Here is a 13,846-nt window from a genome sequence, read left to right as displayed (position 1 = left end):
CTGATTATATCTCGCCTCTTTCATTCCAACATTTTTTAGCAAAATATGCTATTATATATTGATAGTAAAGATAATAGTTGTTGTTGCTCTTTTTATTATTTTCTCTATAATGGTCGTTTTTGTTACTGTCTGATTCAAGATTTCTCTAAAAGAAGTTATTAGAGAGTATGTAAACATATAATAAAGTGTGACCTTCAAAACAACTTTACTATATTAAAAAGTGAGATGGTTAAAATTATTTATAAATATATACAAAACATGTAATTTATAATGTATCCCGTTTTGGCTTTTAATTTGTTAACCATTATGATTTTTGGTTGTGTTAAAATGTTGTATTAAAAATTGAATTTATGTTTTTATATAATATATGTTTAGTTTTTTGATGATGGACGGAGTACGGGGTAGCAAGGTGGGGACCGATTGGTGACCAGGTGGAATGCTGACCCGCCTATAGTACCTATGGTGTGGGTAGCAAAGTGGTGATGGTGTTGACGGTTCTTCCTTACTCCCTCACCTTATTTGTTTTATTTTTCCTTGTCTTCTTTTAAGTGAGAAGAGATGAAAAAAGAATGGTGAAACAATCTTTGCTTGTGGGGAGAGGATAAGGAATAATGAAAAAAGAGATGAGAAATGGGGAAACACCCCGCTTAGACGCCCACCCTTGATATTTATTTATTTTTTTGTAATAATGTTTAATACTTTGTGTTTTGTTGACATTTTACTTAAATTTCATAAAAATTATATTCATTCCTCAATGAAAGTTATTTTTTTATATTAATTTTTTATTGAATTATTTGTTATAAATTTGTGTTAATTCGTGTAACGCACGGGGCAAAAACCTAGTAAGCCAATAAGCTTAAAATAAACCAAGTCAAATACGAAATTCGTTTAATGGTTTGGTTTTGATTTAGAAAATTGTTAATTAGGGCCCGTTCAAAATTTCATTAAGCATCTCTTATTTAATAAAAATTATAATAACATAATCTAAATCACGTAAATACAAATCTAATTAACCAAAATGTTAATCCTAATAATCCAAATGCAAGTAGTTGTTTGAATAACCTCACATGAATAACTAAAATAATTTAATTTGACATTCAAATGATATGATTATTCAAAAATACTAAACACAAATTTAAAAGTGCTTTTAATTGGGTAAATCCAAAACCCGGTCAGATAACACAAACTTTATATGGATGGTTTTGATTGAATATCATTATATATAGTTTATTTATCGGGATGGTTTAATCATCATCATCATCATTCTTAAATAATCGAATAACCCATACAATATAACTCCATTGTCACAAAACTCAAATAATGAATCCTTAATGAGATTATTATTTTGTGACATATCCAGATCCTCAACAAGTGATCTCACAAACTAAGACCTATTATCTTTGTTTTCAACTATAACAACAGTCCATGCAGCTATTAAAATATGCTTATCACCATCTCTTCCTATGGTTGTTAACAATTGACCCCCACAAACAATTTTCTTTAACCTTTTTAACTCAACAAATGTAAAATATCAAGAAATTAGTTTTCGAGGATTTTGTCCGCACCTACCTTTAATGGTGAGCACCGTTCGATTTAGGGCCGGTTTTGAGCTAAAATCGAAAATCAAACCGAACTTTTCGGTTTTTAAAAACCAGAACCTGTTGAATTCAGTTTTATGCTTAGTTTAATTTTTCATTTTTGGATTCGATTACGGTTTAACTTTGGTTTTTGTATTAATTTTCTTTCACAAAAACAAAAAAAATGTTAAAATTTGTAAAAAAGCCTCATATAATTTTTTACATTAAATTTACACATTAAACTTATTACATTACTTACAATAAACCAACTTTTATAATAAACATATATTGATAGTATAATGAATACATGTTCGAAATGATATGGTGTAATAATAAATATAAATGGTTTTAGGTAAAATGAAACAAATATTTTAGTAAAACAAATAAAACAATAGGTTTCTCTTCACTGAAAATCACCGTGTATCATAAAAATCATTATGTATCAATTGCCTCGTGAATGTTTGTGCATCAACTTAACCATGATCTAAGGGTCGAGATCTTGTCTTATTTATTTACTTTAATACTTGTTTTACAATACCCCACCCAATATAAACTTATAATGAATTATATATATATATAGTTTCAGTTCGGTTTTTAAAAAACCCAATCGGTTTGGTTGAGGTTTCAGCTTTTTCAGTTTTTAGGTTTTCAGATTAGCTTTTGCTCACTTTTACCTACCTTGACAGGAGGCAAAGAGTTGATGAGCTCATTAGCAATTTAGCATATGGAGTTATTGTGAGTAGAGGTAAAGGTAATTACAATCTTTCTCTGTCTAGATTAAGTTAGTCAGAAGAGAAATAAATATATTTTCTTTAACAATTAATTTACTATAAAATTTAAGGGGTGAGTTTTTATATAGAAAATATAATTTTTTTATATGCATGCTAATTATAACTTTTAGAATTATATTTTATTTATATTTTAAATAAAAAATGAAAGAATTAGATGTATAGTTATTATCCTTTAGATACTCAAAAGATTTATGCATTTTGAATAAGTAATCTAGTCTATTAAATAAATTATACCCACAACATCTGCATTTGACTTTTAACTTTGGATACTCAAAAGTTATTATGCATTTTTCATGCATAATCTAGTGTAATAAACAAATTATACACATAACATGAGCTAAATGCTTAGATACCTACTGCCAATTTTTAAATACTAAACGCAAGTATCAGTTTGCTCTATTCATATTTTTAAACAGTGATTCGTAAATCTTTATGTTTTAGTGGTATACTACTAAACATGTTTCAATTGTTGTATTGTACAGGAACCTAAAACATAATAAGTGATGCAGTATTAAAAATTAATAGTGTACGAATTTTTACGTTTTGCAGTTCAATGATAAGTTTTTTATTGGATAACTAGACAAGAATACGTTTAATATTTAAAAAAATATGAATATGAATAATATATATGCTTCTAATAACATCCACTCTACAAAACAAAATATAATTTATATTTTCGATCTCTTAGTTATTTTAAACTCATATATATAATTCTTAATTTATTTTTTAGAATCATCAACTATAAGTGATACTAGTGTCATTTATCATTTTTCTTTAAAAATCAAGACGTATTAAAATGAGGTTGTTATTTTCTTTGAAACAGTATTAAGTCATGTGAAGAAATTAAAAAATAAAAACAAGTAAAAAAACTAATGTCATGTTATATTTATATGATTTTAAAAGAATTTTTAAGTCACTTTTAAGAAGATTGATCGTTTTTCAAAAGAAAATGGCTGATTAGAAACCTAAAACAAAATCTTTTTTCAAAAGAAAATGGCTGATTTAAAAAGAAAATGTTTTTTTCTTTAAAGTGGTCCAAAAGATAAAGAAAAGAAAAAATTGCTTAAGAAAAGTAAACGACAGTGATCATTTTGCCACACAGAGTACTCCATATACTAAAATCCACGAACAGCGGGTTTTAATTTAGTTAATTGCGGGATCCAACGAACCGTATACCCACCTATATATACACAAATGTTCTATACGTAACTTGTAGTACTACTAAACTGAAGAAGATTATCGTTTTAGTTTGATGTGTGCGTGTCATTTCTTCATCAATGGCGTCTTTCACGAGTTTACTCGGTAATTAATCACCTTCTTTGCATAACAATAATTTCAATTTCAGTATATGTAGATATATAGTTTGTGATTATATACAGTATATATATCTTATTTTCACTCTAGGTTAGTTTCTCTTATTAGTATAATTCTGAATTATATTATATGTATATACTAGTTTGTATCTATATAAGTTGTACATTTATGCAGGTGGATGCATTTCTGAAGAAGCACGTGATTTCGTTTCACCAAATGGTCAACGGACTATACTTGATTTGTTAAATTTAGTTTTTGTGATTTTTTTCTATTTGATTTTGTTAGTTTTTTTCTTAAGAAAAATTGGAGTCAGTGAGAATAAGTTTAGGAGAAGTGACCGTTTTCCGGTTGCAGTTGCATTTTGTTGTTTTCTTACTGCCTGTGCTTACTTTGGTGATTGTTTATGGGAGGTGGTAGGTAGAACTAGAAGCTTTAGTTGTTTTGATTGGATGAGGGATGCTTGTAGAGTACTAGTATGGGTGACTTTGACCGTTTCACTGCTTGTTGAAAGATGGAAGTTGATTAGGATTTTCGTTTCCATGTGGTGGATTTTAGTGTTTGTGTGTATCACTACGATAGGGATCGAAAATTTAGTAGAGAAGCATGGGGTTTTAGTTTTGGAGTCCATGGAATGGCTTGTAAGCTTCTTGCTATTGTTTTGTGCGCTGAGAAATGGCAAAGAGTTTGTTGGCCAACGGGGGAAGGAGACCTTATTAGATCCTTTATTGGATAACGGAGTAAATGAAGGGAGCACAAGTCAAGTAGAAGAGCCTAGTTTTTCTAGCAAGTTAGTGTTTTCTTGGGTAAATCCTTTGATTTCGCTAGGGTATAGAAAGCCACTAGTACTTGAAGATATTCCCTTTCTAGCACCAAAAGATCAAGCTCTTGTCGCGTATAAACGATTTAAGGTAGCATGGGACTCACTTCAAAGGGAGAAGAACGGCACAAATAATGTTAACCTGGTAGGCAGGGCATTACAAAGGGTTTATGGTAAGGAAATGGCAGTGGTAGGCATTTATGCCTTTCTTAGGACTACTGCCGTCATAGTTGGTCCACTGTTACTCTATGCGTTTGTTAACTATTCCAATAGCGAGAGAGAAAATTTTCAATATGGACTACTATTGGTAGGATGCTTGATTGTTGTCAAGGTAGTTGAGTCGTTGTCTCAAAGGCATTTTTACTTTGATGCAAAGAGATTAGGTATGAGGATGAGATCGGCCTTAATGGTGGCAGTATATAAGAAACAACTCAAACTTTCTAGTTTTGGGAGAAGAAGACATTCCACAGGGGAGATTGTGAACTATATCGCTGTCGATGCTTACAGAATGGGTGAATTCCCTATGTGGGTTCATGTAGCTTGGACTTCTTTCGTTCAGCTTTTTCTAGCCATTGGTGTTCTGTTCTCTGTAGTAGGAGTTGGTGTTCTCCCAGGTTTAGTCCCTCTGATCTTGTGTGGGCTTCTGAACGTGCCATTCGCAATAGCACTTCAGAAATGTCAGTTACAGTTTATGATTTCCCAAGATAAGAGACTGAGGTCCACTTCTGAGATCCTAAACAATATGAAGATCATCAAGTTACAGTCATGGGAAGACAAATTTAAGAATTTCATCCACTCTTGTAGAGACAACGAATTCAAATGGCTTAAGGAATCTCAGTATCAAAAGGCTTATGGCTCCGTTTTGTATTGGATGTCACCTACAATCATCTCTTCAGTTGTCCTTTTGGGATGTGCGTTTTTCAATAGCGCTCCTCTGAATGCAGCCACAATTTTCACAATTTTGGCAACCTTACGAACAATGTCTGAGCCGGTCAAATACTTTCCCCAGGCTCTTTCAATTTTAATCCAGACTAAAGTGTCCTTTGATAGGATCAATTCATTTCTGGTAGAGAATGAACTTAAAAATGACGGGATGTTAGAAAATCAAGAACCAAGACATTCTAGTAGCTGTATTAGAATACAAGATGGCAACTTCAGTTGGGATCCTGAATCGCCTCTTCCGTCGCTCGAAGGCATAAACATAGAAGTTATTAGAGGACAAAAAGTTGTTGTTTGTGGGCCAGTTGGTGCTGGAAAATCATCACTATTGTACGCTATACTCGGAGAAATAACCAGAACTTCAGGAACTGTGAGTCCAGAAACAACTTTTTAACTTTTTTCATTTGGCAATACTATGTAAATTAGTAAAGTTAATTGCTATTTCTTGCATTCAGGTGAATATTTCTGGATCAGTTGCTTATGTTAGTCAAGCTTCCTGGATTCAAAGTGGGACAATTCGGGATAACATACTCTACGGGAAGCCAATGGACGCAATTAAATATGAGAATGCCATAAAGTCATGTGCTTTGGACAAGGATCTTAATGATTTTAACTATGGTGATCTAACAGAAATAGGTCAAAGGGGACTTAATATGAGTGGTGGTCAAAAGCAGAGGATTCAACTTGCCAGAGCAGTCTACAATGATGCTGACATATATCTTCTTGATGACCCTTTTAGTGCTGTAGATGCACATACAGCAGCAACTCTCTTTAATGTTAGATTCTCTCACTCGGTTGTTTAGCATTTGGTTTCTTTTTTGACCATTACATATGAAGTTTTTAAATTTCAGGATTGTGTTATGACCGCTTTAGGGGACAAGACCGTCATTCTCGTCACACATCAAGTGGAGTTTCTTTCAGAGGTTGACAATATTCTGGTAATGAGGGAGGGTAATCAAAGGTTCTGTCACACATTTAACATATTACTCATGCGACTTTAGAATACTTTGGTTGTTGTCTTACTTTTTCTGTAATTGACTAAAGGTGATGGAAGATGGTCAAATTACTCAATCAGGAAGGTACAAGGATCTGATGACACCCGGTACAGCTTTTGAGCAGCTTGTGAATGCTCACCAAAATGTGATATCTGATTTGGAGTCTTCATCTTTTGACAACAATAACAGTCGCAAAAAAGTAACAGATAGTTTGAACCACAGAAATGAAATCAATGAGGAGATATCGAAGACATCGATACAGTTGACCGAAGAAGAAGAGAAGCCTATTGGTGATTTTGGGTGGAAGCCTTTTTTTGATTACGTTGTTATCTCACAAGGTGGATGGTACTTTTGCTCAAGCCTTCTGACTCAGATTGGTTTTTCTGCTCTTCAGGCTGCAGCTAGTTATTGGCTAGCTTTTGCAGTTAAAATTCCTGATATTTCCAGTGTCATGTTAATTGGTGTTTACGCATTAATTTCAACCACAAGTGCAGTTTTTGTTTTTATGAGATCTTTTTCCACTACCCTTTTGGGATTAAAAGCCTCTAAAGCCTTCTTCTCAAAGTTCACCGAGTCGATTTTTGGTGCACCTATGATGTTCTTCGACTCTACACCAGTTGGACGGATTCTAACACGTGTAAGTTCTTCTGAGCCTGACCCTTTTTTGCAATAGAGAAAATTTCATATATCCCCTCATTAAACACTACTAATATCAAATATACCCAACCCATGTTAAAAATATCAAATTTCCCCAATTCAAATTAATAAATATCATATCTCCCCAAATCCCCAATTTAATTACTATTAAATCTAGAAAATCAATAATTATCATCTAGAAATTTTATAGTGACCAATATACCCTTTTGACATTATAGAAACCATGGTATGTAAACTTTTTACATTTCCCACTTGATGGCTCGTTGGCTGTAATATTAATTTATGATACACTCAACAATTGAGGCTAGTGTCTGTAGCAATACATACATTATCATCCATCTTTGATGCTAGTGTGTATTATCTAGTTTCTGCAATCAAAACTAATAATTGATAAGCAATATGTACATTATCTTTCATCACTTGTCTTTAATCCTTTGTCGGCATCTAAAGCAAGTCTTTGTGACTAAAATCTTTTCCACTATAAGCAAATTTGTAGACAAGTAACTATGTCAGATAACACTTTAAATCCAAATCGCCTCTTTGATTGCAAATAAGTGATGTCTTGTGGTTCCGCTACACACTCTGCACATAAAGAACAGGTCAAAAAGTAGCAAGAAATAATAAGCGATGCACACATTACGTAGAGGTTAACTTAATTGATTATACAAAGCATCAATTTTGACACAAACTAAGAATGATATATCACTCACCACAAAATGGGCAATTAACTATCATGAATCTTACACAGCTCCACCTAAGACCTTTATAAACTAATTATGCACCATAAAATACTATATTAATTATCATCTTACATCTTCATTAGATTATGTTTGTCATACAAGCCATATATCTCGTATAAGCAACAGAACGAATAAATAGGAGGATTACCATAATACAACTTTGATTTTGAATGAATTAATAATGATCTGATTAGGGTATGTTATGTAACGAGAATAAGCTATTTGACCCTCTTAAGAGGGTATCATAGTAATTATATAAATTAAAGATAACTATTATTAATTTTTTGGATTTAATTGTAATTAAATTGGGGATTTGGGGAGATATGATATTTATTTATTTGAGTTGGGGAAATTTGATATTTTTAATATAGGTTGGATATATTTGATATTTGTAGTGTTTAATGAGGGGATTGATTTGAACAAACGTAGATAGAGCACTACCTAGATTGCATCATTATAAGTGTATTGGTAGAAGTTGTCACATGTACTAAACAGAAACAAAGAGATGCTTATAATTAAAGTTTTTAAACTAATCGTGCAGGCTTCAACAGATTTAAGTGTATTGGATTTTGACATACCCTTCTCGTTTACTTTTGTGGTGACTTCCGGTATTGAATTACTCACTACAATTGCCGTTATGGCATCAGTCACATGGGAAGTCCTTATCGTAGGCATCTTTGCTATAATAGCTACAAAATATTTCCAGGTGAATTTAGCTCCATATTTTCTCTACACCAAAAGGAAACAAAACATATTTTAGATTAATAATTCTTTTGGTGCATGCAGGGATATTATCAACCATCTGCAAGGGAACTTATTAGAATCAATGGGACGACAAAAGCACCTGTGGTAAATTATGCATCCGAAACCTCTCTTGGAGTGGCTACAATTAGGGCATTTAAAAAGGAGGACAGGTTCTTCAAAAATTACTTAAAACTAGTAGATATTGATGCTCGTGCTTTCATTTTTACAAATGCGACATTGGAGTGGTTGGTTTTGAGAGCAGAAGCGCTTCAAAACTTGACATTATTCACCACTGCTTTTTTCCTGGTTTCACTTCCAAAGCGTTATATTCCTCCTGGTATGTATGTTTCTATTTCTCATTAAAAGTTTGTCATAAGCGTCAAATGTAAATATACTTATCAAAAGAATTTGATACTTTTGCAGGGTTAGTTGGGCTTTCACTTTCATACGCACTGTCACTGACAAATGCTCATGTGTTCTTGACACGTTGGTATTGTAGCCTATCCAATTACATCATTTCAGTAGAAAGAATCAAACAATATATGCACATTCCACCCGAGCCTCCAGCAATTGTGGAAAACAACAGGCCGCCAACTACTTGGCCTTCAAATGGTAGGATTGACCTCCAGGATGTCAAGGTCAGCCTATTATTTCTACTAGAAGCTGTAAAATGGGCAAGTCAGCAGTTTGGGTTACGGGCTAAAATGGTTGGGTCAGCCAGGGTTGACCAGAAACAAATCCCTTCCACCAAATTTTGAGCGGTTTTATAAATAATCACTGCGTCGAATATGTTTACGAAGGTTATCATTCCAACAATCATTCAGTTTTTCGGATAAACTGACTTATTAGGTTTTCATTAAATTTTTACTTTTGGGTGACTTGCCGCCCATTTGACTCATAGTCATACTAAGCTAGCTCTTTTTTTTATATCCGTTGGACATAAAACATAGCCATAGTCGACTTATTAAAGTAAGTAAATGGGTCGAAATTGTCACTTCTAACTTTTACTAAGGTCCATGAAAGTAAGAATAGGCTTAATAGAAATGCTTATTATATCCTGCTGTTGCCTTTTTTTTGGAAGGTTGTTGCATTCGTTTCAACCCCCATATCTGTTAATATATGATCTTGGCTGTATTTTTCAGATTAGGTATCGTCCAAATGCTCCACTAGTTCTTAAAGGAATCACATGCACATTTAAAGAAGGCACCCGTGTAGGGATTGTTGGAAGGACAGGAAGTGGGAAAACTACGCTTATAACTGCACTCTTTCGTTTGGTTGAACCTGATAGCGGAAAAATTCATGTAGACGGTGTGGACATTTGTTCCATAGGCCTGAAGGACCTGAGAATGAAATTAAGTGTCATTCCCCAAGAGCCGACCCTTTTTAAGGGTAGTATACGAACAAACTTGGATCCTCTAGGACTTCACTCGGATGATGAAATATGGAAGGTAAGAAAAATAAAACATATAAAGTTTTGATTAATCTATATCATATCCGAAAAGAAGTATTCCTCATTTTGATTATAGCTTAAGTTATTAGTCTGTAACATCAGTTCTTTAAGCAATCATCAGTGCAAAGTAGAGGTGGCCTGAAACATGTTGGTCTGACCTTAAACACTTATTGTCCAAATTCCAGAATTAAATTTTTTGTTATTGATTGAGCGCGTCAAATACTCAAATGTAATTACTTAAATCATCTTTATTTTTTCTTAGGAGGTTTTATGCATTAAAAAAACAATTTGGGCTAATTTGTGCATTAGAATATAAAAATACACTTAGGGCTACTTTCAACTCATTGTCGCGTATCATTTTAAGCCAGATTCTGAATTTTACTTATTTGATGACTGAGTTAAAACATATCCAAAATCAACTTATTCAATAAGTAATGGAACAGAATTTTACCCTATAGTTCAAATATTTGAAAGTTGATCTCTTCAATTGTAGAACTTGCCCCAAAATTCTTATAAAGTTGACTGATTTTTGCAGGCATTGGAGAAATGCCAGCTTAAGAATACCATCAGCAGTCTCCTAAACGGTTTAGACTATTCAGGTCAGTCTATCGATACAAATCATCTAAGCTTTTTTAGACAATCACATTTAAGTGTGAATAGTGCTTCAAAGTTTGGTCTTTAAGATTTTTGTGTTCTTTCTTTTAAATTAGTGAGTGATGAAGGGGAGAATTGGAGTATGGGTCAACGGCAGCTCTTCTGTCTCGGAAGAGTGTTACTCAGGCGAAATAAGATTCTAGTCCTGGATGAAGCAACTGCATCTATTGATTCAGACACAGATGCCACTGTACAGAGGATTATAAGGCAAGAATTTTCAAACTGCACCGTTGTAACAGTGGCTCACAGAATTCCAACCGTCATAGATAGTGACATGGTTATGGTCCTCTCTTCGGGTATGTTCTTTGCTGTTGAATTGTATGTGGCAAAATTGCTGGGTTGGATGATTGTCAAAATTGTTTTGGATCCATATGGGTACTTTTTATATGGGTTCCAACTGGTTTGGTTGAGCAGACCCATCAACATTTCTTTGCCAATAAATTTTTAATTAATTAGTGTACATAAGATTTTGAAACTTAAATGACAATCCTAGATTTTTTTTGTAAGCAAAGTTTTGTAGGATATTTTTAAGCATTCGAGGGCAGTCAAAACACTGCCTGTGACTTTTGACCCGTTGGAACACTTTCGTTCGTTGGAGATAAAATGTAAACCCAAATCAACACAATGTTAGCTGAATGTATCAAAATTTTCACACCTCTAGTTGTTACCATTTTAAAATGATTGCTTCACAAGGCTATTGGTATAGTCAGTTTGTATGTATCAACACCATATCTTTATATATTAAGATAGACAAAATTACCTTAAAGAGAAAAATTAACATTTCTAGAATGCATGGTGCCAGTTCAACAGTAACATGTCCCACACCAACACACTGGTAGCCTATTGCATACATTGACTCAAGCCGGTCATAATATAAACTACTGTTCTTTTCTTGTCTCTGAAGTCTGAACATGTTCTGGATCAGAAAGTTACAACTTTGTATGTAGTGATGGAAGGAGATTACTTCAACTCGTTAGATTACAAACTTTGAGTTGTACCACCAAATGGCTATTTATTATACGTAACCAGTTAGATGACTGTTTTATTACATTGTGATAATCAACAAAAGTTTCCAACCCACAAACAAAATTGTGACTCGGTTTATTCTGTAAATAGGGAAAATGATGGAATATGATGAGCCCTCCAAGTTAATGGAATCGGATTCCTATTTCTCAAAGCTTGTTAACGAGTACTGGTCCGGCTGCAGGAGTGGCTCTGCTCCAAAATAAAAAGGTCCTAAGTGGCTAAGGTTCCAGAATGGGTACAGCTCACTGGTAATTTCCTCTCAAGGTAACAGTTAAAGTTGGTCCAAAAAACTAAAAAGCAAAGGTAAATAATAGTATCATTTTTGTGCATATACACATGTATGTATGTGTATATATATATAGATACCTCATTTAATGATTCTTTCAAAATATTGAGCTATTGTATTACATGAAAATAATGCAAATAATGTTCTTTGTTCCAAGTTACAATTTCAAGGGGTCTAGTTTGTTATATTTGACCTTACACAATTTTATTTTATTTTTCCAGTTTTTTCTTTTTCTTTTCACGTTAATTTACTTGTATGTTGTATATATAGAATCAAAGTGCATGTTTTTAAACATACATTTAACAAGAAATAAAAAGAAAAAACTCATGAGATTCTTAGAAGTTTGCTAATACATTAACCAATAGGCTATGCATTCCTGGGTTAATATAAATTGTAGTAGTAAATATGTGTGGGAGCAATTTGCCAATTTGTTAATACGCTTAATTCTGCATAATGTCATTGCATTCTGAAATTTGATGTCGGTCCATTAACTTTGATTAAGAAAGTTATTGAATAACAAGGAGTGGTTTTGTCTACTCTTCATAAAACCATTTTTGATAATAAATATTCGTATGTAAATTGGTATTATTGATATAATAATTCAATATTAAACAATGTACATGTCTTACATGTGAAGAAATAATAGAATCCAAACACAAATATTTGAGAGAACAAATCTTACTTGATTGAAAAATAAAATACTGTTCTAACAATCTTAAGAAAAAAAATTACAATAAACCAACCACAGAGAGATGATTTTAAGCGACAAATACAATCTGTTACATAATAAATAACATGATTGAACAAAACATGGTTACATGATTTTGAGAAGAAGGTGTAACGGTTAGAACGGCAAAAAAAGGGTATGAAATTGTGTTGTAACCCTAATAGATCTACAGTGTTGTTTATATAGGCAGAGACATCCAACATCTTCATCTTCAGTCCTTAATCTTCCAGTTGTACAGCTTCAGTCCTTCAAGTTCTAACTTCCTTTAAATGTCCAAAGTAGTCCTCCAAGTTTCCATGTACAACAAATATAAATTAAGTTAATAAACAAGCAATCAAGATGTAATAATTTTAACAACATGCCATTAGAGTTGTAGGTGATTAGTTTGAACAAAAAGTGAAGCCGTGCTTTACAGCAGATGTAATTAATTTTAGAGGAAACCCTTTTCCTCATTGTAGATTTTAGGGAAAAATCCAAAAAAGGCAATCTTTTTACTCAGAATTCCTAAGAAGGGGAACCTATTTAGATTTCGTTTATTAAAAGAATTTCATTTCTAAAATTTTCTCATTAAAGGTAATATCGTTAGTTATCATCGTTAATTACCCGTTAAATGTCACGTCAGCATGCCATGTTGTTAAAAAACTTACGTGGATATTTGACTTGATAAAAACATCTGTATCCTCTCTATATTGAAGAACTCCGTCGGGATCAACAGTGACCACACAACTGCCGGAAAATACAAGGACTCGTCGGAAAAACTATTTTCGTGATATCTCCTTGGTTTCTTCGAGTTAAAACTCGTGAGTGGTACTAAAACGCTCATAATTAAGTTCGACACAAACCCTTGCCAATCATTTCTTCAAAAAAGTTATGTGAGTCCCTCGATAGCTACAAATCGCTCTCGAGATCGTCTATTATTATGTCGTGAGTGCGGAATCCTCACGAGATAACTAGTTTGATTTGTTAACGTGTATATCGCTAATTATCAAGTAAATAATCAGCCGTATGATACTATATTCGTTTCTATAAGCTATAGAACGAACTTAGTGGTCTGGAGTACGTGTATGTCGAATGTGTTACCTCTTTTTAGGGTATTCATTCGTATATATATGTTTCAGATCGAACTGGG

The 13,846-nt window shown here is 33.0% G+C and overlaps 1 protein-coding gene across 1 annotated transcript; it reads left to right on the top strand.

The window, feature by feature from the left end:
* The first annotated feature begins 3,430 nt into the window (after window positions 1-3,430).
* Window positions 3,431-12,177, top strand: LOC122586944 (ABC transporter C family member 8-like). The gene is made up of 12 exons (XM_043758977.1): window positions 3,431-3,670; window positions 3,857-5,808; window positions 5,894-6,214; window positions 6,290-6,376; window positions 6,483-7,070; window positions 8,372-8,536; window positions 8,617-8,911; window positions 8,998-9,212; window positions 9,717-10,022; window positions 10,560-10,623; window positions 10,735-10,974; window positions 11,795-12,177. Exons 1-12 carry the CDS (start codon window positions 3,646-3,648, stop codon window positions 11,905-11,907), a joined length of 4,371 nt encoding a protein of 1,456 aa, XP_043614912.1. The 5' UTR covers window positions 3,431-3,645; the 3' UTR covers window positions 11,908-12,177.
* Window positions 12,178-13,846: the final 1,669 nt, after the last annotated feature.

This window comes from Erigeron canadensis, chromosome 2 (assembly GCF_010389155.1).
Source record: "Erigeron canadensis isolate Cc75 chromosome 2, C_canadensis_v1, whole genome shotgun sequence".
In the NCBI taxonomy this organism is placed as follows: Eukaryota; Viridiplantae; Streptophyta; class Magnoliopsida; order Asterales; family Asteraceae; genus Erigeron; species Erigeron canadensis.
The sequence above is the reverse complement of the archived record's forward strand: the minus strand, read 5'-3'. Positions and strand labels throughout refer to the sequence as shown.

Excerpts from the sequence above, each read along its gene's own strand:
- LOC122586944 (XM_043758977.1), top strand. The coding sequence starts at position 3,646 with ATGGCGTCTTTCACGAGTTTACTCG. Across the intron at positions 7,071-8,371 it reads TTGGACGGATTCTAACACGT|GCTTCAACAGATTTAAGTGT; the intron begins GTAAGTTCTTCT and ends CTAATCGTGCAG. Across the intron at positions 8,912-8,997 it reads AAAGCGTTATATTCCTCCTG|GGTTAGTTGGGCTTTCACTT; the intron begins GTATGTATGTTT and ends ATACTTTTGCAG.